At 51.7% G+C, this 27,235-nt stretch overlaps 1 protein-coding gene across 2 annotated transcripts in view; it reads right to left on the minus strand.

Moving 5' to 3' along the window:
• Positions 1–27,235, minus strand: part of STEAP3 (STEAP3 metalloreductase) — a 49,579-nt gene that overhangs the window by 5,422 nt on the left and 16,922 nt on the right. For both annotated transcript variants that reach the window (XM_044388261.3, XM_026510131.4), the window contains exons 2-4: positions 13,280–13,779; positions 11,132–11,659; positions 4,706–4,870 (exon numbers count right to left, since the gene is read on the minus strand). In XM_044388261.3, coding sequence (XP_044244196.3) covers positions 4,706–4,870; positions 11,132–11,659; positions 13,280–13,779 — 1,193 coding nt within the window. The remainder of the gene's footprint in view (positions 1–4,705; positions 4,871–11,131; positions 11,660–13,279; positions 13,780–27,235) is intronic.

Raw genomic sequence — 27,235 nt, forward strand, 5'->3', positions numbered from 1 at the left:
CAAGCAGGGTGGGCTATTTCTAAACAGTGGACTATTATCCAGCCTTAAAGAGGAAGGCAGTTCTGACACCTGGTGTGAACGAAGCTTGAGGACTTGATGCTACGTGAAATCAGCTGGGCACGAGAGAGACAAATACTGTAGGGCTGCACTTATATGAGGTGGAAAAGGCATAGAGACAGGAAGTGGAATGGCGGTCGGCAGGGCCGGGGGGAGGGGACAGTGGGGAGCCAGCGATTCATGGGGACAGAGCGTCGGTGCTGCAAGACAGAAAGAGCTCTGGAGATGGGTGGTGGGGATGATTGCACGACAGTGCGGATGTACTTAGTGTCACTGAACTGTACGCGTAACGGTTAAGAGACTCAATTTAGTGTTATGTTATCTTACTACAATAAAAAAAGAATTGAGGGGGAAGGAAAGGTGCCCAGCACTGACCATCAGGAATAAATCTTGAATAAGCTGGGCAACTGTCCTGATGTCCCTCAACTAGCTGCCCGGCCCCAAACCGTGGCTCCCCTTACTCACGTGGATTTCCTGGGCTTTGCTCAGATGGCTGGGAAGTGCCTTTTACCCCTGAGTCTGAGACTGTGCTTTTCACATCTGGCTCCATGCTAACATCGTGGGGAGCTTGGGAAAAATATGAATGCCCAAGCCCAGCCCGGAATGCAGATGAGATTGGTTTGGCGTGGGGCTCAGGCTAATACGTAGTGAGGACCAAGAACAAGTAATTTGGGAGCCTCTCATCGCCCAAGCCTTTCCAGCGTCAGGATGAGAAGCCCATGTGCCCCTCTGCCTAGGCACTTGATTCGGATGGACCCAATCCTATACGTGCCTTCCACAGAGATCCACTGAGGCCTCGATGGGCCCCCGCTCTGCATCGTGGGGCTTCCCCAGATGCTGAAGCCATGAGAACCCACCCAGGCTGAGGGACCTAGCCCTGGTGGCCCCCGGGAAGGCCTCAGAATTTCCCTTAGGGACATGCCCTGGAGCTCCAGTGTTTGACCCACGTGGGCCACTGTCCGCAGCCCCTAATTTGGAGTGATGGATTGTGCTAGACAATGTGGACGTGCCCTGGGAGGGCACTGAAATGCGGCTCCATTCCTTCATCCCCATCCTTTTGCCATCCAAAATTCCATGGTGACAGATGGCAGGAAGCCCCAGCCTCGGGCTAATGGTTTACAGAGAGGGCTGGCAGCCAAAGGTCGGCCAGTAACAAAGGGCCTTTGGACTTCGCAATCCCAACGGGACGCCTGGATGGTTCCACTGAGTTTGTTTGCCTCAAACTCCCTCTCCTTGGCAACGATCTGAAAATCCCACACTGCCCCCCGACCCCAACACCCCCCCACTCCCCAAGCTAAGGCCATGTATATTGTATGTAAGCTTGTCAAAAACAAGAAACAGCCGGGTTGTCGGGGGCTCCTGCTCCTGGTCAATTACTGTGGCACAGAGGGGCTGTGGACAATCGCCCACGAAACCGGTCGGAGCTGGTCTCTGTCATTATTTCAGGCAGGTGGCTGGAGTGCGCAAGGTCACAGGAAGTCCCTCTAACTCTGGGGCAGAACTGAGCGGCTGGCACAGAACCCCAGTGTCTCTGAGCGGCCCCGACCTGGTGATTCTGCACCCTAAAAGTGTTTAACTGGCTTATTTCAAGCAGTTAGCACAGCCAAGACCAAATCAAGCCATAAACCCATAACCACAAAACCCCAAATTTAAACCTTTGAAAACAGCCTCAGGAAGAAAAGGATAAACCTAAACACAAGTCACCACTATAGAGTCAACACGCTGTTTTGATGGCTTTGAGCTCCATGAATCACCATAGACCCAGGAGTCAGGCCAAGCCCAACGAGCAGCACAGCTCTCCGCAGCCAGCTGCTCAGCCCTGGGGACCCGCTGTGGTCTTGTGCGGCAGCGGGAGGAGACGGGGTCCCGGCAGCGGCGGTCTCGGGGCTGAAACCCGGATCTGGGTCCGCCACCGCAGTCGTTACCACACACATGCACCTGCCCCCCAAGGAGCTCACAAAAACAGACTTCTTAGGCATCTGAGTCCATAGGTCAGGGGTGGGTCTGGGTACCTGTAATTCTCCAAAAGAGCTCTGTGACTTTGACCTTGGGAGATGGTGGCTCGCGGTAAGCATCACACTTTTCATCGCTGCCCAGGACCCAGCCAGGTATGCCACATATGTAATTAGAACTCCCGAATCAGTATGATTGAAAAAAAAAAAAATCTATCCTTAGAACATGCAAAGCCCTCTGACATTTTTGTAACATTCTGTCCTATTTCATTTTTAAAAAGCCAGTTGCGATCCACTGAATTAATTTCACGACCCACCTGCGAGTATCAACTGTGGTTTGCAAACCCAGCCCTGGACCATTCTCCCGCCCAGGGCTGGAGTCTCTTGGCCTCTCGTGAACTCTGAAATGGGTGGTTGGGGGGCACCTGGGTGGCTCAGTTGTTAAGCATCTGCCTTCGGGTCGGGTCATGATCCCAGCATTCTGGGATCGAGCCCCGCATCGGGCTCCTTGCTCGCTGGGAAGCCTGCTTCTCCCTCTCCCACTCCCCCTGCTTGTGTTCCCTCTCTCATTGCCTCTCTCTCTGTCAAATAAATAAATAAAATCTTAAAAAAAAAAAAACACGAAAGAAATGGGTGGTTGGTAGCTTAGTCAGGAATAATGGAAATGTGGCCATATACCCAAAGAACAATAGCAAAATGCTTTTGACTTCCTTCCACCTGTCATCTCTCACGGTGGCTCACGACACCTCTGCAGGCATTAACTCCATCTTACAGGTAAAGTGAGGTTCGGGGGGCATTCATCACCTGCCCGCGATTCCAGAGCTGGGACAGGGGGAGGCAGAGCTGGACCCCGGGCCCTGGGCGCTGACAGTTCTTCCTCCCTGTTAGCACGCTCGGGAGACAGAGCATTTGTTTTCGGGGACAGAATGTGGGTGTTTTGACTTCCCCAAGTAAAACCCTGCCTTTCTACCCATCTCCCGGCCTTGCAACCGCCCCTGCTCTTGCAGTGGCCGAGGGACTTCCATATTTACATTTCAACTCTTGAATATGTAAAGTCGAGCACGGCTCCTGAGGTTCCAGTCCGCTTTCGCTAACAAAGTCAAATCCTCTGGCTTTCTCCGGCAGCCAGAGCCGGGCCTGTAATCTACAGCTGCTTAAAAGAGCAACTTTTCAGTGAGGGGAGCGACCTGCAGTCTGTTTTAATTGTGGATAAACCATGTACCCCAGGATACCCCAAGCAGGAACAGGAAAATCCTAGATTTGGGTGTGCGACACATGGGGCTTAGCGGCAGATAAATAAAATTCTGTTTTTTCCCCTCTCTGCTGCTGGCATGTGTTAGCCCTGAGCACTCCTCCGGAGACCTTCTGAGATAAGCAGAGCCAGTGAGATTCAGAAACAGACATACTAAACAAAAAAAACAAACAAAACGCAAAACAACTGCCACTGTGTTTTGTTCTAGGGTATGTAAACGTCCCCAATCGGGGACAATTAATTTGGATTACATAAGAGCATTCATTGCACGGTCAGTGTCCCTCTAGAATCCCATACTGTGTCCTCAGCACACAGACAAGAGACGTGACAGATTTTTCTTGATCCTGGGGGTGGAGACGAGAGCTGTTTTCTGCCCTGATCCAATATCAATGGCAGAATCCAGTATTAGTCAGCACCTATCCAGAGAGGGGATGAGTTAATCCGCCAACACTTGGGGGCTGACCGCGTCCTTTGTAGAGAGAACAGTGGGAGATGCCAAAGCCGTGTAGAAACTGTCCCTGTCTCAGTCATCCTTGTCACTGAAACGTGGCTGTGCCTGTCTTGCTCGCTATCACATTGGAGCCGTAACGCGATGCCTGGCATACAGTAAGTGCTCAATAAACACTCCCTGCGTGAGTACCTGCGTAAAGACCCCCTGCCCTTAGCAGCATTTCCTAAACCGTGTTTGGTGGCGTGCAGTAGCCGTTCTCTGAAAAACAGAAGCAAAACAAGAAACCAAACCCCCACAGGTGGGGGGGGGGGAGGGCGCTCGTGCCCAAATAAGTCTGCTTAACAAGGCTGGTTTATGGCAGACGCTACCAGACTCTCTGACGTGCCAAAGTGCATTGTGTTTCTCTTAGGGAAGGCAAATCTCATCTCAAACCGATTTGGCTACAGACGCCCTTTTCTCCGGATGCTTCACAGGAACAGTAGCCTCTGGGACCTGCTATGGTGTGGCCCTGTCCAACTGGTGACCCTAGTGCTCACCCCCTCTTTGGCCCTGTATGAATCAAGAGGCGAAAGGGGACCACAGAGCCGGTCGAGAGGGGGTTGCTGGGCGGTGGGCAAGGCTCGCTCACCGGCTCGCGGACTCCCAGCTAGCCCAGTGACATAGGCGCCTCATGCGCTTTTGTCTGGGAAGCCCAAGAGCTGTGGGAACGGAGCATGTGTAGTCCAGGGTTCACTGTTCTGATGTCTCATTTTCTCGCATGCCTACATCTGGCTTCCTCAGATGTCCTGAGGACGAGCTTGTCCCGCAGCCCCTTTATCAGGAGACGTGGGGGAGCCCTCAAGGCTCGGGCAGGCGCCGGCGTGGTACGGAGCGGTCCTGTCGCACAGATTACGAAAGCCAAGGTGGTTCACGGAGGGGAAGCTGCTTGCACAGGCTGGTCAGGGCCCACGCCACGCGAGCTGAGGCTCGCCGGCACAGGCAGAACTACTGTACCTGAACGAAGCTGAACTCCTTCCAGTTGAGCGAGTTCGCAATGGAGGGCAGCGACGTGACGGCCAGCAGGGACAGCGTGCCGAGGGCCAGCACTCCCAGGGACAGGTAGATCTCCATCCGCCACACTTCCTCCTCGATCCACAGGTGACTCTTGTTGGCCAAGACCTGGGGTGGATGGAGGAGATGCCATGAGCACGGTGGCAGAGGCTGGTGCCCCAGGGTGCGGGCGACAGGGTGTTTCAGGCCTGGAGAAACACCGTGATGACTACATTCCCACCACGTCCCACGTGGGCCGGCTCCTGTTCTAAGTGCTTTTCAGGCATCAGCTCATCTAATCCTCAACAACCCCATGAGGTCGGGGGCACTATTATCCCCATTTTACAGATGAGGGAAACGAGGCACGAGGATCAAGTAATTTTCCCAAGGTCACACACAGGGTAGTAGATGGCAGAGCTGGGGCTGAGACCCGGGCAGTCTGGGTCTTGGCTTTCTCGAATCCTCCTGGGGCCGGTCAAGCAGCACAATAAGACATGCACACCACTCAGGGCGCACAAAGACACACCGAGAGCAAAACCCCTCCACGTTTCCTGACTCAAAGCCACCAGCTCCCAACTTCCCACGCAGTTCCCCATTTCCACCTGAGGAATATAGCTTTGGCTCAACCATTGCCAGGCAACAGAGACGGACATCTATCACCATCGCCAAGTCGTGAGCACTTACGGAGCACCTGCTGTGTGCTGCGCCCCGGGCTGCGGGGAGCCAGGGTGCCCGCCCTCCCAGAGCTCTGGGATCCCCCACTGAGCTAGAGGCAGACACAAATCAGGGAGCCCCCGCAGGCCCAGAGATTTCTACCACCCGCCTCCTCACTCCCAGCCCCGCCAGCACTCCCTTGTACGGCGCACACACACGAGGAAGCTTCCATGAAGGTCCTTCCATTGCAACCGTCATTTGCCAACCAGACAGGTAGCAGAGTTCCTGGAAGTTAAGGTGTTCTCTGAGAAACACCCTGAAATGCTGGGACTTTCATTCTAGCAGAAGATCAAAGAACAGTATTTTCTATTCGGAAATGTAACCCTGCCTTAGCAGGGAGTTCTCTGCTTTGCAAAACAGAATGACTCACACAAGTTTGTGACAAACTCTTTCAGCAGGAAAAAAAAAATAACTCAGGCCCAGTTACCAGATCCAATATTAAAGATGAGTCTGGTGGGCTGAGCAAAATGGTTGAAAAGCTGATGAGACGAAGTTTAAAGAAACTGAGAAAATGCCATCCACTGGGTACTTTTCCTGCCATTGAGAAACACTGCGGCCTCAGTTCTATTTTAGGTCAACCTGGCTCACACTGGTGTCCTTAAGCCACAAAAGGACCGGGAGTCTGGGGACTCGGGTTCTCATTCTGACCGCAAGTCGTACGTGACTGTGGGCAAGCCGGCTCCGGGCCTCCGCTGCGGGCTGGAAGAGCTGATGTCTGTGATAGCATCACTGGGCCTGTGTACTGAGCATGTGTGGGCATTAGCCGGAAGGCTCTGACCGACACTGCCCTGCAGAGGGCGGAGAGGTCTCCTGCGTAACTTGGCTCCATGTCTTACTCACCCCTTCGCAGTGTTGACAAGTACCACTAAGTAAGTCATCTCATTGCAAATTGTTTGTTCTTCAGAGAGCCTTCATTAGTCATTCCTCTCTCATTTCGCTAAGATCAGGCAGTTAATGTCACAAGTCAGGCTCTGGATGATTACACACACACCACATTTGCTTGCAAAATGTCTTGGTTTTTTCCTCTAATATTTCCACTCCGCAATGACTCTGGGAAGCGGTGGGGTGAGGTGGGCAGGGGAGCGATGGGTGGGAGGAACCTGTGAGGAATGCAGCCTGGGGCCACCTTCAGCAGCCCGTGGCATTCTCACCACCCGGCCGGCCCACCGTGCCGGACTCGGGGCTCCCCAGTGCCCAGTGTCGCACACGCTCCCTGGACTGTCGATTCGACGGCTCTTCATTCCCCTGGTAGTTCTCCCACGATCGCAGCTAATCCAGTTGGCCACCTTGAGAATGACAAAGATAGCGCTCGCCAGCGGGAGGCGGCAGAGTGGCGTTCGTATGCGGGATTTCCTTCTCCGTGGGTTGCAGGCTACAGCCTGAAGAAACCAGGGGCGGGAGGACCAGAGAGGCTGGGCCATGAGCCCCTCTCCTTGTCCCAAGGGTGGACAGAGGGAAGGAAGAGGGTGGTGCTGACCCCCAGGCAAGCCCAGAGAAGGGGGGGGACACAGGATGTAGAAGAGGCAGCCCCTGGTCGTGGCACAACGGCTCCGGTCAAGGCTGGGCTCTTTGCCGACGCGGCCACGAGGGGGCAGTCACGAGACCCTGGGCAGTCCCTTCCCTGGCTAATTGCACCACGGGTCTCTTTCTGGCTGTTATCACGGGTTGCAGGGCGGGGCGTGGGGCGGGATCATCAACATCACGGGGCCTCGATGTTTGTGCAACGAGCCGCATGTGACTGGCACACAGAAGGTGATTAGTACAGTACATGGCTGGTGCTGTTTTTAACGGCAGCTAGAAGTTAGACTACTTCTTGCCCTAAGCTCTGCAGGTACTCCTCCTAAGGGATGCTGGTACTGGCTTTGCGGTGGCCAGTTTAACAGCCGCTCCATGAACGTGCGCTGGGAGTCTGTCAGGAGCCATGGACAGAGGGGTGGAAGGAGCAGTCACGGCACTGAATGGGGGCAAAGACAGACCCGTCAACGAGGGATTACAAAGGGCTCCATAATAAAGATCACAGAAGCATGGACAAAATACAGCAGATTACAGAGGTGGCTATGGGGAATGGGCGAGCCAGGCAGGAGGAGCTTAACAGAGGCAGGGTTTTACAAGAGAAATACGGGAGCCCCTGGGTGGCTCAGTCAGTTAAGCGTCTGCCTTTGGCTCAGATCATGATCCCGGGGTCCTGGGATCAAGTCCCTGTGTCGGGCTCCCTGCTCAGCAGGGAGTCTGCTTCTCTCTCTCTCTCTCTCCACTTGTGCCCTCTCTCTCTCAAATAAATAAATAAAAATTTTTTAAAAAAGTAAAAGAGAAATACAAGTTTGTCAGTCTGTCAAGGTGTCCCAGGGTGGGGGGGTCCGGGCCGGGAGGAATGAGCTGTGGCAGCTCAGAGGACAACCCAGGACCCGAGTGTCACAGGAGCGGTGGGGGGAGAGCACAGCTGCACTGTGAAGCGTCTCTCATTACCCTGAGGATGGTGGGGGGATCACTGAGCGCTTCTCAGCGGGGACATGGTAAGATGCAAATTTTAGACTCTCCAACAGCCTAGACAAGGGTGGGGCAAGGGGAAGGAGAAAACACTGTGGGGGTGAAACATTTTCTTTGATCTTGTTTTTGATCTTGGATTTTGATCTTGAAATGCATTTCTAGGGAGCCACGCGAGCCAATCAGAAAGCACTGTACAAACATTAGGTTGTAGATGATACTATCGTCAATACACACAGTCTCAGAGACTCTCTATAGCTGGGATGCAGCTGTGCGGCTCGGGGGATTGAAGGGAACCATGGAGAGTTTCCAGTGCCCGGGCTAATGTGGTCCCTTTCCCCCAAGGCCCAGCAGGGCAGCCAGGGTGGTGAGTGTCTATCTGCCTGGAGGCCCCGTGAGGACGGCCCGAGGGTAGGCTGGAAAAGTCACACGTCAGGCAGGAGCCTGATACTAGGGGCTGAATGCACACCAGCTTCTACCCCCCAGCCTCAGGACCCGAGACAGGACCAGAGACCCCAGCCTCTACCTCCAGGTTCAGGCGACCCACCACGGCCAGGCTGCCCTGCCCTGTGTTAGCCTCCCCTCCCCCATCCCTCTAACCCCTCCCTCTCCCGGACACACTCACGGCAGCCCTAGCTTCAGCCCTGGCTCTACCCTCCAGAACTCTGCAGGACAAGTTAAAGCCCCTTTGCATGACAGGCCTTCACTGTCTCCAAGTGATCCTGTCCTGTGGGAGTGATGGTTGCCTGGCAACGTCCATCCGTGGTGGGGGGGCGCCTGCAGCCCTACAGGGCTTTGGAACTCCGGGAAAATTACCTCGCACTCGCCCCTCTGCGCTCTGAGTATTTGCATCATGGCAAAACTGGGTTAACATCCTATCAAGCAGAGCCTTGGCAGGGTAGAGAATTTAGAGAATGGCAATCAGAGGGTGGATGGGGGAAGGGAGGGCGCAGGGGTCTGCCTTGTGCTCTAGCGGGGAGGAGGCATTACCTTCTTCTCCACCCACGGCCTGAAACACCTGCCTCCCAGATCTGCCACCTCCTGGGCAGCAAACATTGTGCCAGTCCCTGAGGAGCCACGCGGAGCCTCCTGCTGAGCGGGCTGGCTCGTTTCGAGAAGTAAGAAAATATCGTCAAAGAGCATCACAAATGTTGGCAGTGGGAGAGGCCTCACTCTATAACAGGGCCTTCAGGACAAAACCGGGGCTGTGACTTGCTGAAGGTCAAGGTCTTTGTTCTAATCAGTGATGCTGGAGGACAAGAGTTTAGGGCTCTGGCCTTCAGGTGTCCATGCCACCCCTACTCTCACCCCAGAATCAGCGACAGCAAGAGACGAGATGGTCTTATTCCATTCTGGGGCCCCAGGGCCTGGTAGAGTAGGTGCTCAGTGAGTGAGTGAATGACCTGAGTTCTGGGATCATTTACTCAACTGTTAATTTGGACTTAGTTTCCCCCATAGAAAGCAATAAGGATATGAGCATGAATCTGGGGTTGACTGGCCGGATCTGAATCCCAGCTCAGCCACTTACTGGCTGTGTGACTTTGGTCAAGTTACTTAACCTCTCTGTGCCTCCGTTTTCTCATCTGTAAAATAAGGGTAGCACAGCATGTGCCTTAGACGAATGAGGGTTAAATGAATTCATGGGGAGTACGTGAAGCGCTTAGAATGGTACCTGGAACGCAGCATGTGATTTTTAAGGGTTTGTACCTATTATTTTCCCCTTCTTCTCATTTCCAGTGGGCGTCTTGCTTCTCCGCCTGAAGTCTGGGGTTCTTCCTTTCTCTTAGGAAAGCCTAAGCCCACAGACACAATGATGCCAGGTGTCCGTGGGTAGGGAAGGACGAGGGCACTTGAGAAACTGCCAGCAGGGGAGCGGGAGCCCCACGAGTGAATGGGGGCTGAGGTCTGTGGTTCTCTGGAAGCGGCCCGGCCTTGCCTCCAGGTCCTGCTCTGGGAGGTGGCTGGGCTTCTGAGGGGACGGCAGCATGGTGGGTACACATGGGGAGATTCCTGCTTCCCAAGCAAGAACAGACACTGCAGGGGCCACCTGGACTGGAATGAGGGTCTCTCTGGCACCTGGGCCAAACTCTAGTGCGTGCCTAGTGTCCTGCGGCGGGAAGGACCCACGTCCTGGCTGGGGACTGGAGTAGGATTCAGCACGTGGGGGTAAAGAAAGGCAGCGTGGCTTATTGACCTGAGCCTGGGACTCAGAATCAGGGCCTGTGAGCTCTGTCAACCAGGAGGGGGCATCAGGGGGCCCTTTTCTGTGGGTACAGGTGCCAGCTGGTGCTGCCTATGTTGCTACCTGGCTTGGCCTCATGGCCTTCGATTCCCCAGGAATCCTGCTGGCAAAAGAGGACCACACGGGTTTCCTAAACCAACAAATCATTAACACCTCCCCCCAACGCCCCACCAGAACAGCTTGCTTCTGCGGCCTTCCCCACCTCAGCTGATGTTATGCCTCCGTCCAGGTGCTCGGGCCCCAAACCCAGAGTCATCCTTGACCACCCGCAGACTCCCTATTGCAAAATTCTGTGTCCTTTGGCTTCAAAATACGCCTGCAATACTTTCTTGCCCTCTGCGGCTCCCACCTCACTCCAGGTCCCTGTGGCCTCTCGTCCGGGTTCCTGTGCACCCCACTCCCCGCCCACCCCATGGGTCTCTCGGCACATGCCTTTGACCCCTACTGCCTGTTCTCCCCGCAGCAGCCAGAGTGAGCCAGCTAAAACCTCAGGCAGAGGCTCTCCCCTCCTCAAAAGCCTTCACTGGCTCCCTGTTTCACTCAGAGCCTAAGGCCAAAGCTCTTCCTCCGCCTTCAGGGCCTCCCTGAGTCTGGCTTCAACTTCTCAGGCCTGGCCCACCCCCCCTCCCTGGGCTCCTGCGGCCTCCCACCTGAGAGCCTCTGCTCTTGTGGCTCCCTGGGCTGGCTGCCACTGGCCACTCTCACCTCCTTCCGCCTCTGCCCTGACCTCCTCTTAGACTCTGCTCCACCACACTCCCCTGCTTGGCTTTCCTCCTTCCCACCGGGGACCTCCCGCAGAGCTCTATGACTCGCAGCTGTACCGTGCCTGTCCCCCACGCCTTGGGCTGTGTGCCCGCCAGCACTGGCATTGTCCCGTCTGGAGCACTGCCCCTCCCCCCAGGGGCCCGAAGCGCCGAGAGCCGCTGGTGGGCTGCGCGCGCAGGCCGCACCTGCTTGATGGCGAGGTTGACCACCTCGTAGCGGTTGACGCGGCTCAGGGGCAGGCAGAAGCTGTAGAGCGCGTGCAGCGCGGCGCAGAAGAAGCTGAGCAGGCCTATCTGCTTGCGGTGCTGCAGCCAGTGGTCCAGCCAGTCGGGGAAGCGGCGGTACTTGGTGCCGCGGCGCAGCTGCAGCGCGGCCGCCAGCACGCCGGGCAGGTACACCAGCGATAGCAGCACGTAGGCCACGCACGGCAGCGTCGTGTTGACCACCGACACGGGGAGCTTGTAGAACTTGCTCTTGCCGTCCCGCACGTAGGGCTGCAGGACGTCCCGGATGAAGTTGTAGACATAGAAGAAGACGAAGAGCCCCAGGGCCAGGAGGGCGGGCACCTTCCAGCCCGGGAGGAGGCGCAGTGGCATGGCCTCCACCTCGCGGGCTGAGACCAGGGACCCCATGTCCACGGGCATGAAGCCCATGGCCTGCACCATCTCCGAGACGGCCCGCTTGGCTTCCGGGTGGTCACTGCAGATGGGCACCTGTGCGGAGGAAGGGGGGATCAGATGGGCTCGCGGGCCACGGGGGCGGGCAGGGCCTCAGAGGGCGTCACGGCCAAACTCCTCGCCAAGCGGCTGAGGTCGCTGAGGCCAGGGAGCCACAGCGCGGAAGGTGGCTCTGACTCCCAGGCCAGGGTCGTCCCTCGGCCCCCTAGAGCCTCCCAGCCCCTGGTCCAGCACGCCCACGATGCAAAGAGAGGACCCAGGGCTCACTCGACAGTGAGCGTTTTTGTCCAGTTCACTGCCATCAGCAGCCACAAGCAACATGCCACTTGGGCAGCCCCCAGGAACCCCTGGAATAGGTGCTTTGAAAACGGTGGCCTGCTCCGGGGGTCGCTCAGTAATCGGACTTTGCATGTGGCCCAGAACAGGCCATCTTTCAGTCCACAAGTGTCCCCTTCGATGGCGTCCCTCTGCCCCCCATGGCCCTCAGTCAACACACTAGCCAGCCCCAGCCTCACAGCCCACGGCTTCCCACCATGAGCTCTGGGCAGCGTCCTCGGATCTCTGAACACAGTAGCCTTGCTCACACTGCTGTGGTCGGTCTGGTCCACCCACACTGACTTAGCACTTACTATGTGCTGGGCTTTACACACGCAGTCCCTCCGCCTTGCCACAAGCCTGCAGGCTGGTACGGCCCCATTTTTCAGGTGAGGAAACTGAGGTCTAGCAGCGTCATTTCTCACCTCTGTACCTTTGCAGGTTGTCCCTGCAAACTGGGATGTCCTCCTCGCTCCCTGTACCTGACAACATGAAGTGGGACCAGGCCAAAGCTTGACCTTGAAGTCTTCCCTAGCCAGCTGCTACCTCTGTTTCCTTCTAGGCTCTGCCACCCAGCCCTCACACGCTGTTCCTTACCTGTCCACACACGGGAGTCCTACGGTGCAGGCTACATGTAGGGCCCTCCAGCCAGGGGCGGCGAGACCCCTGTGTGCTCTCCCACAGCCTGGCACAGAGCTGGACAGAGGAGGCATCTGGGCTGGATGAATTGGTGAAAGTTCTCACACATGTAGAGCCTGACATCCCTCCTCCAGGAAAACGCAGGTGGCCTCTCAGCATTAAAGCCACATCGTCTTCATAGGAGCCCCGACTGCCAAGAACTGTATGCAGCTCTGGCCATTTCCTGGAGCCATTTTCCATCCCCAGGAAAAAAACCACTATTGACTATTCTAGGAAACCAACTCAGTTCTGGGAAGCTCTTGGAATCCAAGTGCTGAAGTTTGGGACCTGTCTGCTTCCTCGGGACCCGGCACATAAATGTGTTACTTTCCTCTTTCTAAGCCCATTCTCCAAGCAGGGTCTCTCCTCTTCTTGACTCCAGGTAGTAAAAAGAAAGCCTCTTCCTCCTTGCCCCCTCGGAAATCAAGTTACCACAGAAGAAAGAACATGGATTTGAGGTTCATATGAACTGGGCTCACATCTCAGCTCTCCAGCTGTGGGACCTGGTGTAAGTAAGTCCCTTAACATCTCTGAGCCTCAGTTTCCTGCTCTGTAAAATGGAGCTCTGCAGTCCTGTGATAAGCCTGGCACACTGAGGGCCCTCCACGAAAATTAGCCATTTATATTTATTGTTTGGGTGGCTGGCATTCCCCCGGCACCTACCTGCCTGTTCCCATCCCTCGGGCCGGACTGCAAGGTCCAGGCGGAGATGACGTTGAAGGCCTTGACCACTGTGCAGGTGGGGAAGAGGGAAGCCAGGTACTCAGCATTGGACTCGCAGTGCCGGAGGTGCTCCTGCTCTGTGGGGTTGCTCACGTCCACGAGGATCTTGCCAGCCAGCTGGTCGCTGAGGCCACACAGTGAGGAGTAGTGCTCCCGGAACATGGCCACAAAGATGACGTCAGGGGAGTCCACTGCCTCCGCCTGGAAAGTCACTTGCGCCCCCGAGGGGAACAGCCCAGCCGTGCGTTTGGGGTTGCGGCTCCCCACCACGACGCTAAAGCCAGAGCCCAGCAGGCGTGTGACCAGGGAGCGGGCGAAGTCCCCGCTGCCCAGGATGCCCACTTTGGGGGCATCACTGGGGGCCTCGGCAAGGCTCCCATCACTGTCCACCAGGCGGCGGCTGATCAGCGGCTTGTCCATCTCTCCTGACATTGGCGTGGCTGGAGAGAAAGCAGGAACTTGATCAGTGGAGTGCTCCCAGACTGTCCTTCACACCACCTTCCTCTTGCTCGTCCACTGTAACCACACGGTGGTCAGACATTTACCCAGCAGACCCCCACGGGTGATAACAGGTGCCAGCACAGCTGGATGACGGGCTGAGCGAGACCTAGCACCTTCCGAAGGAGGGCACAGACTCAGGAAGAGGGGGAAGGACCTCTGCCCTCCACCCTCTGCCCTTTGTCCTGAATTATTTCCTTGGAACAAATGTGCAAATTTGCAAAAGTGCTGAGAAAGAAATGTCTAGAACTCCCATGATGAGGGCGCCTGGGTGGCTCAGTCAGTTAAGCTTCTGCCTTCGGCTCAGGTCATGATCCCAGGGTCTTGGGATCGGGCCTCACGTCGGGCTCCCTGCTCAGTGGGGAGTCTGCTTCTCCCTTGATCCCTCCCTCCGCTCATGCTTTCTCTCTCATGTGCTCTCTCTCTGTGTCAAATAAATAAATAAAATCTTTTAAAAAAATGCTTAAAAAAAAGAAACAACAACTTCCGCTATGAGCACTATGTGGCGTCATACTTCTTCTCAAAGGAGTATGTGATAGCTGGATGACGGTGTTGCTGTCCAGGAGCGACCCGACCTCACCACCGCTGGGTGTTATCTGATTACGAGGAAGGGTGACACGTCACTGTGCTTGTTTACATTTTGCATTTTGGGAAGATACCTCCATGCTCTTGCTTGAGCAGACCATGAGCGGCCTGAAGACAGGGGCCTTGTCTTATGTGACTTTGGGTCTCACCATTTATCCCAGGGCCCGATACGGAGCTGGTGCTCAACGTCCGCTGAGTGAACGAAGGAACACTGACATCCTGCTCTCTGAGGGTAGGATCGGGGTGGGACATGACAGGGAGTGGGACCCTGAGATTGCGTGGGTGCCGTGGGATCTCCTTTACTGAGCCGGGCATATGAGTGGCCATGTTGGAAAACCTGGGCTTGGGCCGGGAGTTCACAGTAAACTTGGGTGGGAAAAATTCTGCTGGCCTCGTCACCAGCTTCAAACTGAAATGTGCCATGTCCTTCAAAGTATGAATGTAAGCAGCAGACCACAATAGTACGGGTGGTCAGTGCTGACCATATCCCAAGTCTGATTGTGAAAGAGTGCTTCAAAGACGATTTACCCTTAGCACTCACTTAAAATTATGGTAGACAGGATAAATATATAATAAATTTGTAAAGCAAATATCAACAGATGTGAAAAGAGAAATAGATGGAACACAATAATAATAGGGGGCTTCGCTACCCCACTCTCAACAATGGATGGATCACCCAGACAGAAAAGCAGCACAGAAACGTTGGACTTGAGCTGTACGTGAGATCAAACCAACCTAACAGACATATACAGAACATTCCATCCAACAGCAGCAGAATACATGTTCTCCTCATGCATCCACAGAACAACATCCGGGACAGATCAGACATTAAGTCATAAAACAAGTCCTAGAAATTTAAGAAGATTGAAATCATAGGAAGTATCTTTTCTGATCACAATGGGATGTAACTAGAAAACGGAAAATTCACAAGGATGTGGAAATTAAGTAATACACTTTTTTTTTTCTTTTCACATTTTTGTTTAAATTCTAGTGAGTCATACAGTGCAATACTGGTGTCAGGAGTAGAATTCAGTGATTCATCACTCACAACACCCAGTGCTCATCATAACAAGTGACTTCCTTAATGCCCATCCCCCATCTAGCCCCCCCCACCTCCCTCCATCACCCCTCAGTCTGTTCTCTATCTTTAAGAGTCTCTTATGGTTTGTTTCCCTCTCTCCATTTCCACTCCCCCATGTGCTGTTCATCTGTTTTGTTTCTTAAATTCTACATATGAGTGAAATCATACGGTATTTTCTTTCTCTGCCTGACTTATTTTGTTTGACATAATACACTCTGGCTCCTAAAACAGACACATAGATCAATGGAACAGAATAGAAAACCCAGAAATGGACCCACAACATTATGGTCAACTAGTCTTTGACAAAGAGGGAAAGAATATCCAATGGAAAAAAGACAGTCTCTTTAACAAATGGCTTTGGGAAAACTGGACAACAACATGCAGAAGAATGAAACTGGACCACTTTCTCACACCATACACAAAAATGAATTCAACATAGATGAAAGACCTAAATGTGAGACAGGAATCCATCAAAATCCTAGAGGAGAACAGAGGCAGCAACCTCTCTGATCTCAGAGCAACTTCTTATTAGACACGTCACTAGAGGCAAGGGAAACAAAAGCAAAAATGAAATATTGGGACTTCATCAAGATAAAAGCTTCTGCACAGCAAAGGAAACAATCAACAAAACTAAAAGGCAACCTGCAGAATGGGAGAAGATATTTGCAAATGACACAACTGATAAAGGGTTAGTATCCAAAATCTATAAAGAACTTTTCAAACTCAACACCCAAAAAACTAATACACTCTTGGACAACCAATCAGCCAAAGAAGAAATCAAAAGGGAAATCCAAAAAATCTTGAAACAAATGAAAATGGAAACTCGACATACCAAAACTTATGGGATTCAGCAAAAGCAGCTCTAAGAGGGATGTTTGTAGCTTAATGTGTATCTTACAAAAAAGGAAAGATCTCAAACAAGCTACCTTTACACCTCAAGGAGCTAGGAAAAGAACAATTCCAAAGTTCTAGGAGAAGGAAGGAAATAACAAAGATCAGAGTAGAAATAAATGAAATAGAGGCTAGAAAAACAACAGAAAAGATCAATGAAACTAAGACCTGTTTTTTTGAAAAGATAAACAAAATTGACAAAACTTCAGCTAGAAAAAATAGACTCCAAATAAAAAGTGAAAGGTGCAACTGATACCACAGAAATACCAAAGATCATACGAGATTACTATGTACCACTATATGGCAACAAATTGGACAACCCAGAGGAAATGGATGAAATGAAATTCCTAAAAACCTACAATCTACCAAGACTGAATCATGAAAAAATAGAAAATCCGAACAAGCCAATAATGAGTAAGGTGACTGAATCAGTAATAAGAAATCTTCCCCCAAGCATTTCAAGATTTAACGCTAGCCCTCCTCCGACTGTTCCAAAGAATCAAAGAGGAGGGATCACTTCCAGGATCATCTTATGAGGTTAGTGTTACCTGATAGCAAAGCCAGATAAGGACACTACAAGAAAAGAAAATTACAGGGCCAATATCCTTGATGAACACAGGTGAAAAAATCTTTGATAACCTACTAGCAAACTAAATTCAACAGCACATGAAAAGGATCCTATGCCACGATCATGTGGGATTCATCCCTGAGACACAAAGACAGTTCAACAAATGCAAACCAGTAAATAAATATGAAGCACATCAAAAGAATGAGGGATAAAAATCATGTGATCGGGGCGCCTGGGTAACTCAGTCGTTAAGCGTCTGCCTTCGGCTCAGGGCGTGATCCCGGCGTTATGGGATCGAGCCCCACATCAGGCTCCTCTGCTGGGAGCCTGCTTCTTCCTCTCCCACTCCCCTGCTGTGTTCCCTCTCTCGCTGGCTGTCTCTATCTCTGTCGAATAAATAAATAAAATCTTTAAAAAAAAGATCATGTGATCATATCAACACATAAAAAAAAGCATTTGGCAAAATTAAACATCCTTTCATGATAAAAACTCAATATTGGTATTGAAGGAGTACACCTCCACATAAATAAAGATCATATATGACAAGCCCACACCTAACATCATACTCAATGGTAAAAAGCTGAAAGCTTTTCCTCTAAGATCAAGAACAAGACAAGGATGCCCCTCTTTTTTTTTTTTTTTAAAGATTTTATCTATTCATTTGACAGAGAGAGACAGCCAGTGAGAGAGGGAACACAAGCAGGGGGAGTGGGAGAGGAAGAAGCAGGCTCATAGTGGAGGAGCCTGATGCGGGGCTCGATCCCAGAACGCCGGGATCACGCCCTGAGCCGAAGGCAGACGCTTAACCACTGTGCCACCCAGGCGCCCCAAGGATGCCCCTCTTACCACTTCTATTCAACATAGTACAAGAAGTCTTAGCCAGAGCTGTTAGGCAAGAAAAAGAAAGAAAAGGCATCTGGAAAGGAAGAAGTAAAATTTGTCTCTGTCTGCAGATGACATGATCTTACATATAGAAAACTCTAAAGACCCCACCAAAAAAAACCCTGTTAAAACTAAGAAACTAATTCAGTGAAGTTGCAGGATACCAAATCAACATACAAAAATCAGTTGTGTTTCTAAGTACTAACAATGAACTAGCCAAGAAAGAAATTAAGAAGACAATCCCATTTACAATACCATTGAAAAGAATAAAATACTTAGGAATAAATTTAACCAAAAAGGTGAAATACCTGTATACTGAGAACTATGAAACACTGATGAAAGAAATTCAAGACACAAATAAATAGAAAGATATCCTACGCTCAGGGATCGAAAGAATTAAAGTTGTTAAAATGTCCATAGTACCCAAAGTGATCTATAGATTTAAAGCAATCTCTATAAAAATTCCAATGGCATTTTTCACAGATATACAAAGAACAATCCTAAGATTTGTATGGAACTGCGAAGTCCTCACATAGCTAAAGCAATCTTGAGCAAGAAGAACAAAGCTGGAGGCATCACTTCCTGATTTCAAATTAGATTACAGAGCTATAGTACTCAAAACAGCGTAGTACTGGCATAAAAAGAGACACACAGATCAATGGAATGAAATAGAGTCCAGAAAGAAACCCATGCATACAAGAGCAACTCATCTTCAAGAGTGGTGCCAAGAATACTCAATGGGGAAAGGTGTCGTCTCTTCAATAAATGGTACTGAGAAAACTGGATATACTCATGCAAAAGAATGAAATTGGACCCTCACCTGACACCATACGCAAAAATCAACCTAAAACAGATGAAGGACTTACTCAAAAAGGATGTAATACCTGAAACTGTAGAACTCCTAGAAGAAAACATGGGGAAAATCTCCTTGTCATGGATCAAGGCAATGATTTTTTTGTTTGTTTTTTGATTTGACACCAAAAGCACAGGAAACAAAATAAAGACAAAGAAGTGGGATTACATCAAACTAAAAAGCTTGCACACAGCAAAGGAAACAATAAACAAAATGAAAAGGCAACCTATGGAATGGGACAAAATATTTGCAAACCATCTATCCAATAAAGGATTGATTTCCAAAATATGCAAGGAACTCCTACAACTCATACAGCTCCATAGTAAATAAAACAAAACAAGACAACCACCCCAAGCATATAATTCCATTAAAAAATGGGCAAAGGGGGCGCCTGGGTGGCACAGCAGTTAAGCGTCTGCCTTCGGCTCAGGGGGTGATCCTGGCGTTGTGGGATCGAGCCCCGCATCAGGCTCCTCCGCTAGGAGCCTGCTTCTTCCTCTCCCAGTCCCCCTGCTTGTGTTCCCTCTCTCGCTGGCTGTCTCTCTCTCTGTCGAATAAATAAAAATAAAATCTTTAAAAAAAAATGGGCAAAGAACCTGAACAGACATTTTTCTAAAGACAACATACAAATGGCCAACAGACACATGAAAAGATGCTCAACATCAAGGGTCATTAGGGAAACGTAAATTTGAACCATGACGACGTATCTCCTCAAAGCTGTTACGGTGACTATTATCAAAGAGTCAAGAGATAATAAACGTTGGAGAGGATAAGGAGAAAAGAGAATCCTTGTGCCCCTTTGGTGGGACTATAAGTTGGTGCAACTATTATAGAAAACAGCATGGAGGCTCCTCAAAATACTAGAAATAGAAATACCATATGATCCAGCAATCCACCTTCTGGGTATGTATCCAGAGGAAATAGAATCACTATCTCAAAGAGATAGCTGCAGTCCGTGTTCACTGCATCACTGTTCACAGTAGACAAGATAAGGAATGGACGTGTCCTCTGACGAACGGATAACGGAAATGTGGTATATATACACAAAGGAATATTATTCAGCCTCAAAAAAAAAGAAGGAAATCCTGACATTTGTGTCAACATGGATGAACCTGGAGGACATCATGTTATGTGAAACAAGCCAACACAGAACAACAAATCCTGCATGACCTCCCTTGTGTATCAAAACATCCCACTGTACATCTTAAATATATTCAGTTTTGTCAATCATACCTCAGTAAGGGTGGGCGAAAATAAAAAAATAAGATTATAGTAAATATTAGACCAGCCCCCAGATGTTGTTATTTAATGTATTCATAAAGAAACATTTAAAAACATATTTTGGGAACTGTTTCACTATAATCGGTCTCCTTTGTAACCCCATATTATTTTGTGCATGTAAGAGCATTATTCTTTTTATTTTCAACTCACATCTTCTTTCTTGACATTAGAAGTGTTTATTATTACTACTAGTTTCAGGGGTAGAATTTAGTGATTCATCAGTTGCATATAACACCCAGTGCTCATTACATCACGTGCCCTCCCTAATGCCCATCACGCAGTTACCCCTTCCCCTCTAGCAGCCCTCAGTTTGTTTCCTAGGGTTAAGAGCCTCTAATGGTTTGCCTCCCTCTCTGTTTTCATCTCATTTTTCCTTCCCTTCCTCTATGTTCATCTGTTTTGTTTCTTCAATTCCACATATGAGTGAAATATGGCATTTGTCTTTCTCTCACTAATTTTCCTTAGCATAACACCCTCTAGTTCCACCCGTGTTGTTACGAATGGCAAGATTTCATTCTTTTTAATGTCTGAGTAGTATTCCATCATATATATATATATATATATATATATATATATATATATATATATATATATATATACCACTTCTTTACCCATTCATCTGTCGATGGACATCTGGGCTCTTTCCATAGTTTGGCTGTTATGGACATCGCTGCTATAAACTTTGGGGTGCAGGTGCCCCTTCGAATCTCTATGTTTGTATCCTTTGGATAAATACCTAGTAGGGCAATTGCTGGGTCCTACAGTAGTTCTATTTTTAACTTTTCGAGGACCCTCCATTCTGTTTTCCAGACTGGCTGCACCAGTCTGCATTCCCACCAACAGGGTAAGAGGGTCCCCTTTCTGTAAGAGCATTATTCTGAGAAGTCCAGAGGCCTCACCAGCCTATGGGGCCATGGGAATCCTACTCAGATAAGGGGTAAGACCCACTACCATAACCAAAGGAGAAGCAGGCATGGCTTTTAACCCCCTCTTCCCACTTTCCACAGCAGTGTCTTGGGTGAGGGCTGTGTGTGTGTGTGTGGTGGGTTCAGGGTCTAATGCAAGGGGGAGCAGGAGGACCAGGAGGCTGTGCCCCGGCTCTGTCGTGGACCAGCTGTGTGTCCTTGGACAAGCCCCTGTGCCTCTCTGGGCCCCAGCTTCCACCCTTGCAAATGCAGGTCTTGATCTCAGCTCCAAGGTGACAAATCATGCAATCTTAAAAGGTTTTGAAAACTGTGACCTGGACATTTGACAAGGCGGCGGCATGCCTACCATGTGCTGGACACTCCCCAACTTAAAGGGGGAGGAAACTGAGCTCAGAGAGGTTGAGGAACTTGCTGCAGGCAGCGCAGAGGGTAATGGGGAAAGGAAAACAGGACGCAGGTCTGCCAGCCTCTACAGTGAGCCTCACCAAGAGTCTTACTGCCCAGACAAACGACCTGTTCAGAGATCCCCTCGTGAGTGGCAGAGCTGGGACCCTGTGGCTGATAAGAGGGGGTCAAGGTAGAAGGGGACGCCCTGACTGTCCATTCCAAGAGTCAGGGGACATGCATCGTGGCCGGTACCCCACCCTGCTCCCGTGGGACTCGACTGTACGCTCTGATGGGGACAGTCCCTCCCTGCAAAATGGGAGAGGGTTTTCTGCTTGGTTCTGGGGACAAGGATGTTTTTCCGAATGGTGATGCGCTAGCCTTTGCAAATGCAACTGGGGCTCCTGATGATGCCTTGAGAGCAGACCTGGAGTCGTATGTCCATGGCAGGCCACCCTCGGTGCCCAGCTCTGCCTGGGTTCTAATTCTGACTCAGCCACTCGCTAGCTGTAGCTATGAGCCTGTCAGTGCCTCCGTCTCCCCAGCGATCAAGGGGAGACAATCACAGCACCTTCCTCAAGGGGAGGTTGTGGGAATAAATAAGTCAATATATATGAAGCACTTAAAACAGCTCAGCACTTGGTGGGGGTCGGTCGGTCATCGTAAGCAGATATTGGTGCCAGCATGTACCAGTAGCAGGGACAAGGCAAAGGAAGGAAGCAGAAGCCCCTGCCAACCCCTCTTTAGCCCTGGGAAAGTGGGGAGAGTCATGACAGGGGTTTTGCCAGTGGCCTCGGGCTCCTGCGTGGCCTGCGTGGCGGATTTGGGCCGAGTTGAATATAAACTCCTCCACGGGGACTCCAGCATTCCCTGCGGTCAGTCAAGGCTGGGACAGATGCACGGGGGCCTTCCCCCATCCCTGAATCAGTCACCTGAAGACACCAGCCCTGGGGTGAGGCTTGCCTTTACAGGGAGGGGGAGTAACCACCCTGGAGCTCCCAGACCCTCTTCTCCATGTCTGCTAGCAATTCAGAGGGTCCCAAGGAGGTCCCTCCTGGCCAGAAGCATCTCCCTTGCTCTCTACTCCCAACGCTGGAGTAACTACCGTGTGCTGAACAGTGTAAAGAGAATAAAGATGAGAAAGACGTGGTCCCCACTCTTGGATGGTTTACAACTGTGTGTGTGCGCACGTGTGCAGTGGCGGACAAGTTTGATAAGACGCGTTCACCCATGACTGGACACAGAGCGACAGGGGATGGAGACACCATATCCCAAGGGGAAGCCAGGGAGAGCTTCGGGGCACGTGTGGCATTGGCTTGCTCTTGGAGAACCCCCCGTGGTTTACAGCCTCACGGCAAACTGAACCAAAGGGAGGAAGTCGGGGACACCCAGACTTTGAATCTTGTCCACGTTGAACCCCAGACTGAGCATCCCAAGGTGGAGGTGAGCAGGACTTACGTGGGGCTGGCTCCTGAGGCTCTTTGCTCAGAACCTGACTCGGGGGGCCGGGGTGGAGGCAGCTGCTGCATAGGGAAGCCGCGGGCAGGGGCTGCAGGGACCTGGGGCTGGTCCTGGCTGTGCCTGCACCTGGCAGTGGGATGTCGGAGTGTCGCTGAGCCTCCGTGGGTGGCTTCTCTAACCCAGCCCTGCACCAGATCACCTGCGAGCCCCTCCCAGTGTATTTATGGTCCCACACTAGGGGCCTGCTTTCTGTCGTAGGCCGCATGGAAACTACACAAAGCACCACTAAGTGCTTCTTGCCACCAAGATTGGGTCCTCGGGACAGGAAAATGCCGGTTGTAATGCTGCCTTGTGAGGCTTCCCACCCCAGGGGCGGCTCCCGCCTCTACAAGTTCTGATGCAGGGACAGAGCCACCAGCCGGCCAGGGGAGGGTGGAGGGTGGTGGGGGCGCCTGGGGTCAAATCAGGGCCCTGCATCACTTACTAGGGGGGATCCCTTTGGGCCTCAGAGCCCCTCCTTTAAATGGGGGTGCTACTTGTACTTTCCTCCAAGGGTTGCTCTGAGGATGAAATGAGTTAATGGGTGCAAGAGCTCCGAGCCAGGTTTTCTGACCGCCGCGTGTGCGTGCGTGTGCACATGCGTGTACTTGTACGTGTCTACGTACTGTTCTCTGAGGGGCTTCACGGGCCGCGGCAGCCTCTCAAAATTCTGCCCTCCCAGTGCCCAGCACAAGGTCTGCCGTGGGCATGAAGGCCAGAGAAGGGAGGTCAGGTGGTCCAAGTCCTGGAGGCCCGGGGGGAGGGGAGGTGGGGCCAGAGAAGTTCCTGTCGCCTGTCTACGTGGCCCTAAGGTGAGACAGTGACTGATCCTGGCTGGGCTCTGGCTCCCTGGTGGTTCTATTTACAGAGCTGGCGGAGGGAGGAGGGAAGGGATCAAATGACAGCTGGAGTGGGGGTGGCAGGCTCGGGTCTGCTGGCTGCGCACGGACCTGCCCACCTGCCTGCCCCCACCCTCCCACCCCCGGACCAAGCTGCAGACAAAACAGCATAGACGCTCCGTTGTGCGGGAACTGGCACAAACCACAGGTCCCAGTCCTCTCTGGGTGTTTGCCCAGGCTTGCCTGGTCCCTCCCACTTCCTGGCAAGGTCATGACACGGGCTGTGTTTGTGGCTGGGAGCCATGTGGGGCCCACTGGCCGGCCTGCCCGCTCCTGCCCGCTCCCGCCCGCTCTCAGGCAGGCCACTAATGGTGGCCAGTCACGCCACGGACAGCCTTACAGCCTCTTCTGGGATGGCAGTGGACAATCCTTCAGTCTCACGTGGCTAGGGCAGTCCCCATCCACAAAGGGGGTCAGAGTGGGGTCACATGTGGTGGCGGGGTGGGGTGGCTGGCTGTGGCACCTTGCAGCTGGGTGGAGGAGGGGTGGCTTGTGGATCAGCTGGGGTGCCTTCCACCCCCTCCCATGCAGAGGTCGACTGGTGCTAACATTTCTGGCCCCAGGGACTGAGAGGGGACTACGGTACAGCTCTTACTCTCGAGGCCCACCGTTATCTTCTAACGTTGTTTAAGTTTCATCTGGTCAGTAAAATTAAATTTGGGGGGGCACATTCCTATTACCACTATTTTTACTTATAAGTTAAATATATTTAAAACGTTGTAATTTGTGCTGTATAATGTTATACACAGAATAAGCCATATATTAACATGTATGTCAACGTAGATAAATGTAAAAGGATAAGGCTAAACTTTTTAAAGTTCTAAGTGTTCTTCCTGGCCCCAGGGAATGATCCTTTACAGTCCCTGGGAGGTCCATACCCATCCTGGAGACCTGAGCCCAAACGGGCCAATTATCTGCCCAGCTTCCCTCCTGGGGCAGTTGGGGGCCACACGCACCCGTGGCATTGCTCAGTGTTTGGGGACGTCTCAGAGTCCTCGCCTGGTGGCGCCTGTGTTCATTGCGCTGCTTTACCCTCCTGTCAGCTTTGACAAGGCAGAGACTGCCACGTTCGGTTGCACGGCTGTTAACTCTGCAACCCAGCTCTGTGCGGGGCACATCGGAGGGGTTTCATGCATACTCCTGAACGAAGGCAAACATCCTGGATCTTATAGCTTCAAAACTTACACTGCTAGGGTGCCTGGGTGGCTCAGTCATTAAGCGTCTGCCTTGGGCTCGGGTCATGGTCCCGGCGTTCTGGGATCGAGCCCCACATGGGGCTCCCTGCTCAGCGGGAGGCCTGCTTCTCCCTCTCCCACTCCCCCTGCTTGTGTTCCCTCTCTCGCTGCCTCTCTCTCTGTCAAATAGATAAATAAAATCTTAAAAAACAAAAAAATAAAAAAACCAACAACTTACTCTGCTTACCCTTGGGGACCAAAAATCCTTCCAAAATGCAGTGCATATTTCAAGAGAAGCAGTCAGATCCTCCCTGAGAACCCTGGCATCACCCCGAACTGCAAGAGGGGATGTCCTTGGGTCTTGTCCTTATTTTTATAAAACCCTTTTATAAGTTCATAGGTTTGACTCCTCCCTCATGGTCAGGACATTTATCACAGCTCTCTGCCTGCTTGCCTCTGAAAGCCCTCCCAGGTCCTGCTGTGGACAAGAAATACAGGCCACACACCACTGAGAAAGCCCAAGGACAGCCCACAGAATGGGAGAAACATTTTGCAAATCATTTATCTGATAAGGGGCTTGCTCTCAAATATATAAAGAACTCTTACAACTGAGTATTAAAAAGACAAATAACCTATATAAACATGGGCGAAGGATTTGAGTCGACGTTTCTCCCAAGATACACAAATCACCAGGAAGACCACACAAAGATGCTCAACGTCCCGAGCCCCCAGGGAAACACAGAACAAAACCATGACATGCCACAGCACACTTGGATGGCTTAATCGACAAAGGCAGACACAGTAAGTGTTGGTGAGGGTGTAGACACATTGATTGGAACCCACACCCAGCATTGGCATAACAACAACGTAAAATGTGTACCCACTGTGGAAGAGTCTGGAAGTTCCTCAAAAGGTGGAAGAGAGAGTTTCTATAGGACGCAGCGATCCCACTCCTGGGAGTATATCCAGGAGAACTGAAAACACATTGTCCACACAAGAATGTGTACACCCACGTTCCTGTTAGCATTATTCGTAATACTCCGAATGCAGAGACAACCCAGTGTCCGCCACTGGAGAACGAACCCAAACATAGTCCAGCCACACAACAGAGTATCATTCAGCCACAAAGAGCAAGGAGCATGGCTGCAGGGCCACAGCACCCTGAGTCTTGGAACCACTATGCTAAATGAAAGAAGCCAGTCACGAAAGGCCACACGCTGTATGACTCCATTTATATGAAATGCCTATGAGAGGCAAGTCTACAAAGACAGAAAGTTGATTAGTGGTTGCCTTGAAGGGGGCTGGGGTGGGGGGGATGGAATGTGCTCGTTGGTACGGGGTTTCTTTTTGGAGGTGATGACATGGTCCTAAATTGGATTGTGGGGATGGCTGCACAACTCCAGGAATACACTAAAAACCACTGGGTTGTATACTTGAAATGCGGGGGTTGTATGGTATGTGAATTACAGCTCAACGAAGTTGCTATTTAAAAAAAGAAGAAATTGAAGGATGCCTGGGTGGCCCAGTGGGTTAAGTGTCTGCCTTCGGCTTAGGTCATGGTCCCAGGGTACTGGGATCGAGTCCCACGTCAGGCTCCCCGCTCAGCGGGGAGCCTGCTTCTCCCTCTGCCTGCTGCTCCCCCTGCTTGTGCTCTCTCTCTCTGACAAATAAATAAGTAAAATTAAAAAAAAAAAAGAAAAGAAAATGGAGATAGCACAGCCTGATGCGTGTTACTGATGTGCGTGAACGAAGAGTAAAGTTGCTTCGGGTGGGAGTCCAAGGCCTCCTCATGAGCTTAAAGCCCGGCTTCTGTGACATCAGTGCTGGTGGCTGTCCGTTACTCCCTGGCTGTTTCTCATATATCTGAGTTTCTAAGCCCCATGGCCTCTAGAAGTGAGTGTGTAGTCAGCACTAGTAATAACTGTCGTAGGGGACATGGTACCATGGGCTAGTCCTCTTGGCTTCTGAGTGGACCCTGCAGCGTTTGCTCACGGAGCTCCTGGTCTGTGCTCCCTCCCATGCAAGCAGTCAGCCATCGAGGGCCACGGTGCTTGCAAGGAAGGTGCTGAGGTCGGAGGCCCACCCTGCCGGCTCCTGGGATGAGTCAATGAACAGGCAGATGCGTTCCGACGAGAGGGGGAAAGGAAGCATCGTCTGCTACTCTCGCAAATGGCAGGGGGTTTATAAAAGGACACGCAGCTGGAAACCAGCCCACAGCCACGAATCTGCTGGCATCAGCTCGGAGTCGTTCCCCTTTCCCCACCAAACGCATCCCCTCCTTAATGAGGCAGAGGGTCAGACCCTGAGAGCCATCGTGGTCACTGGGAGCTTGTCCTGCCAGGCTAGGCTGCCTCCCCTGAGTTCAGCCATCAG

The sequence above is a fragment of the Ursus arctos genome, unplaced genomic scaffold (assembly GCF_023065955.2).
Source record: "Ursus arctos isolate Adak ecotype North America unplaced genomic scaffold, UrsArc2.0 scaffold_1, whole genome shotgun sequence".
Taxonomy (NCBI): Eukaryota; Metazoa; Chordata; class Mammalia; order Carnivora; family Ursidae; genus Ursus; species Ursus arctos.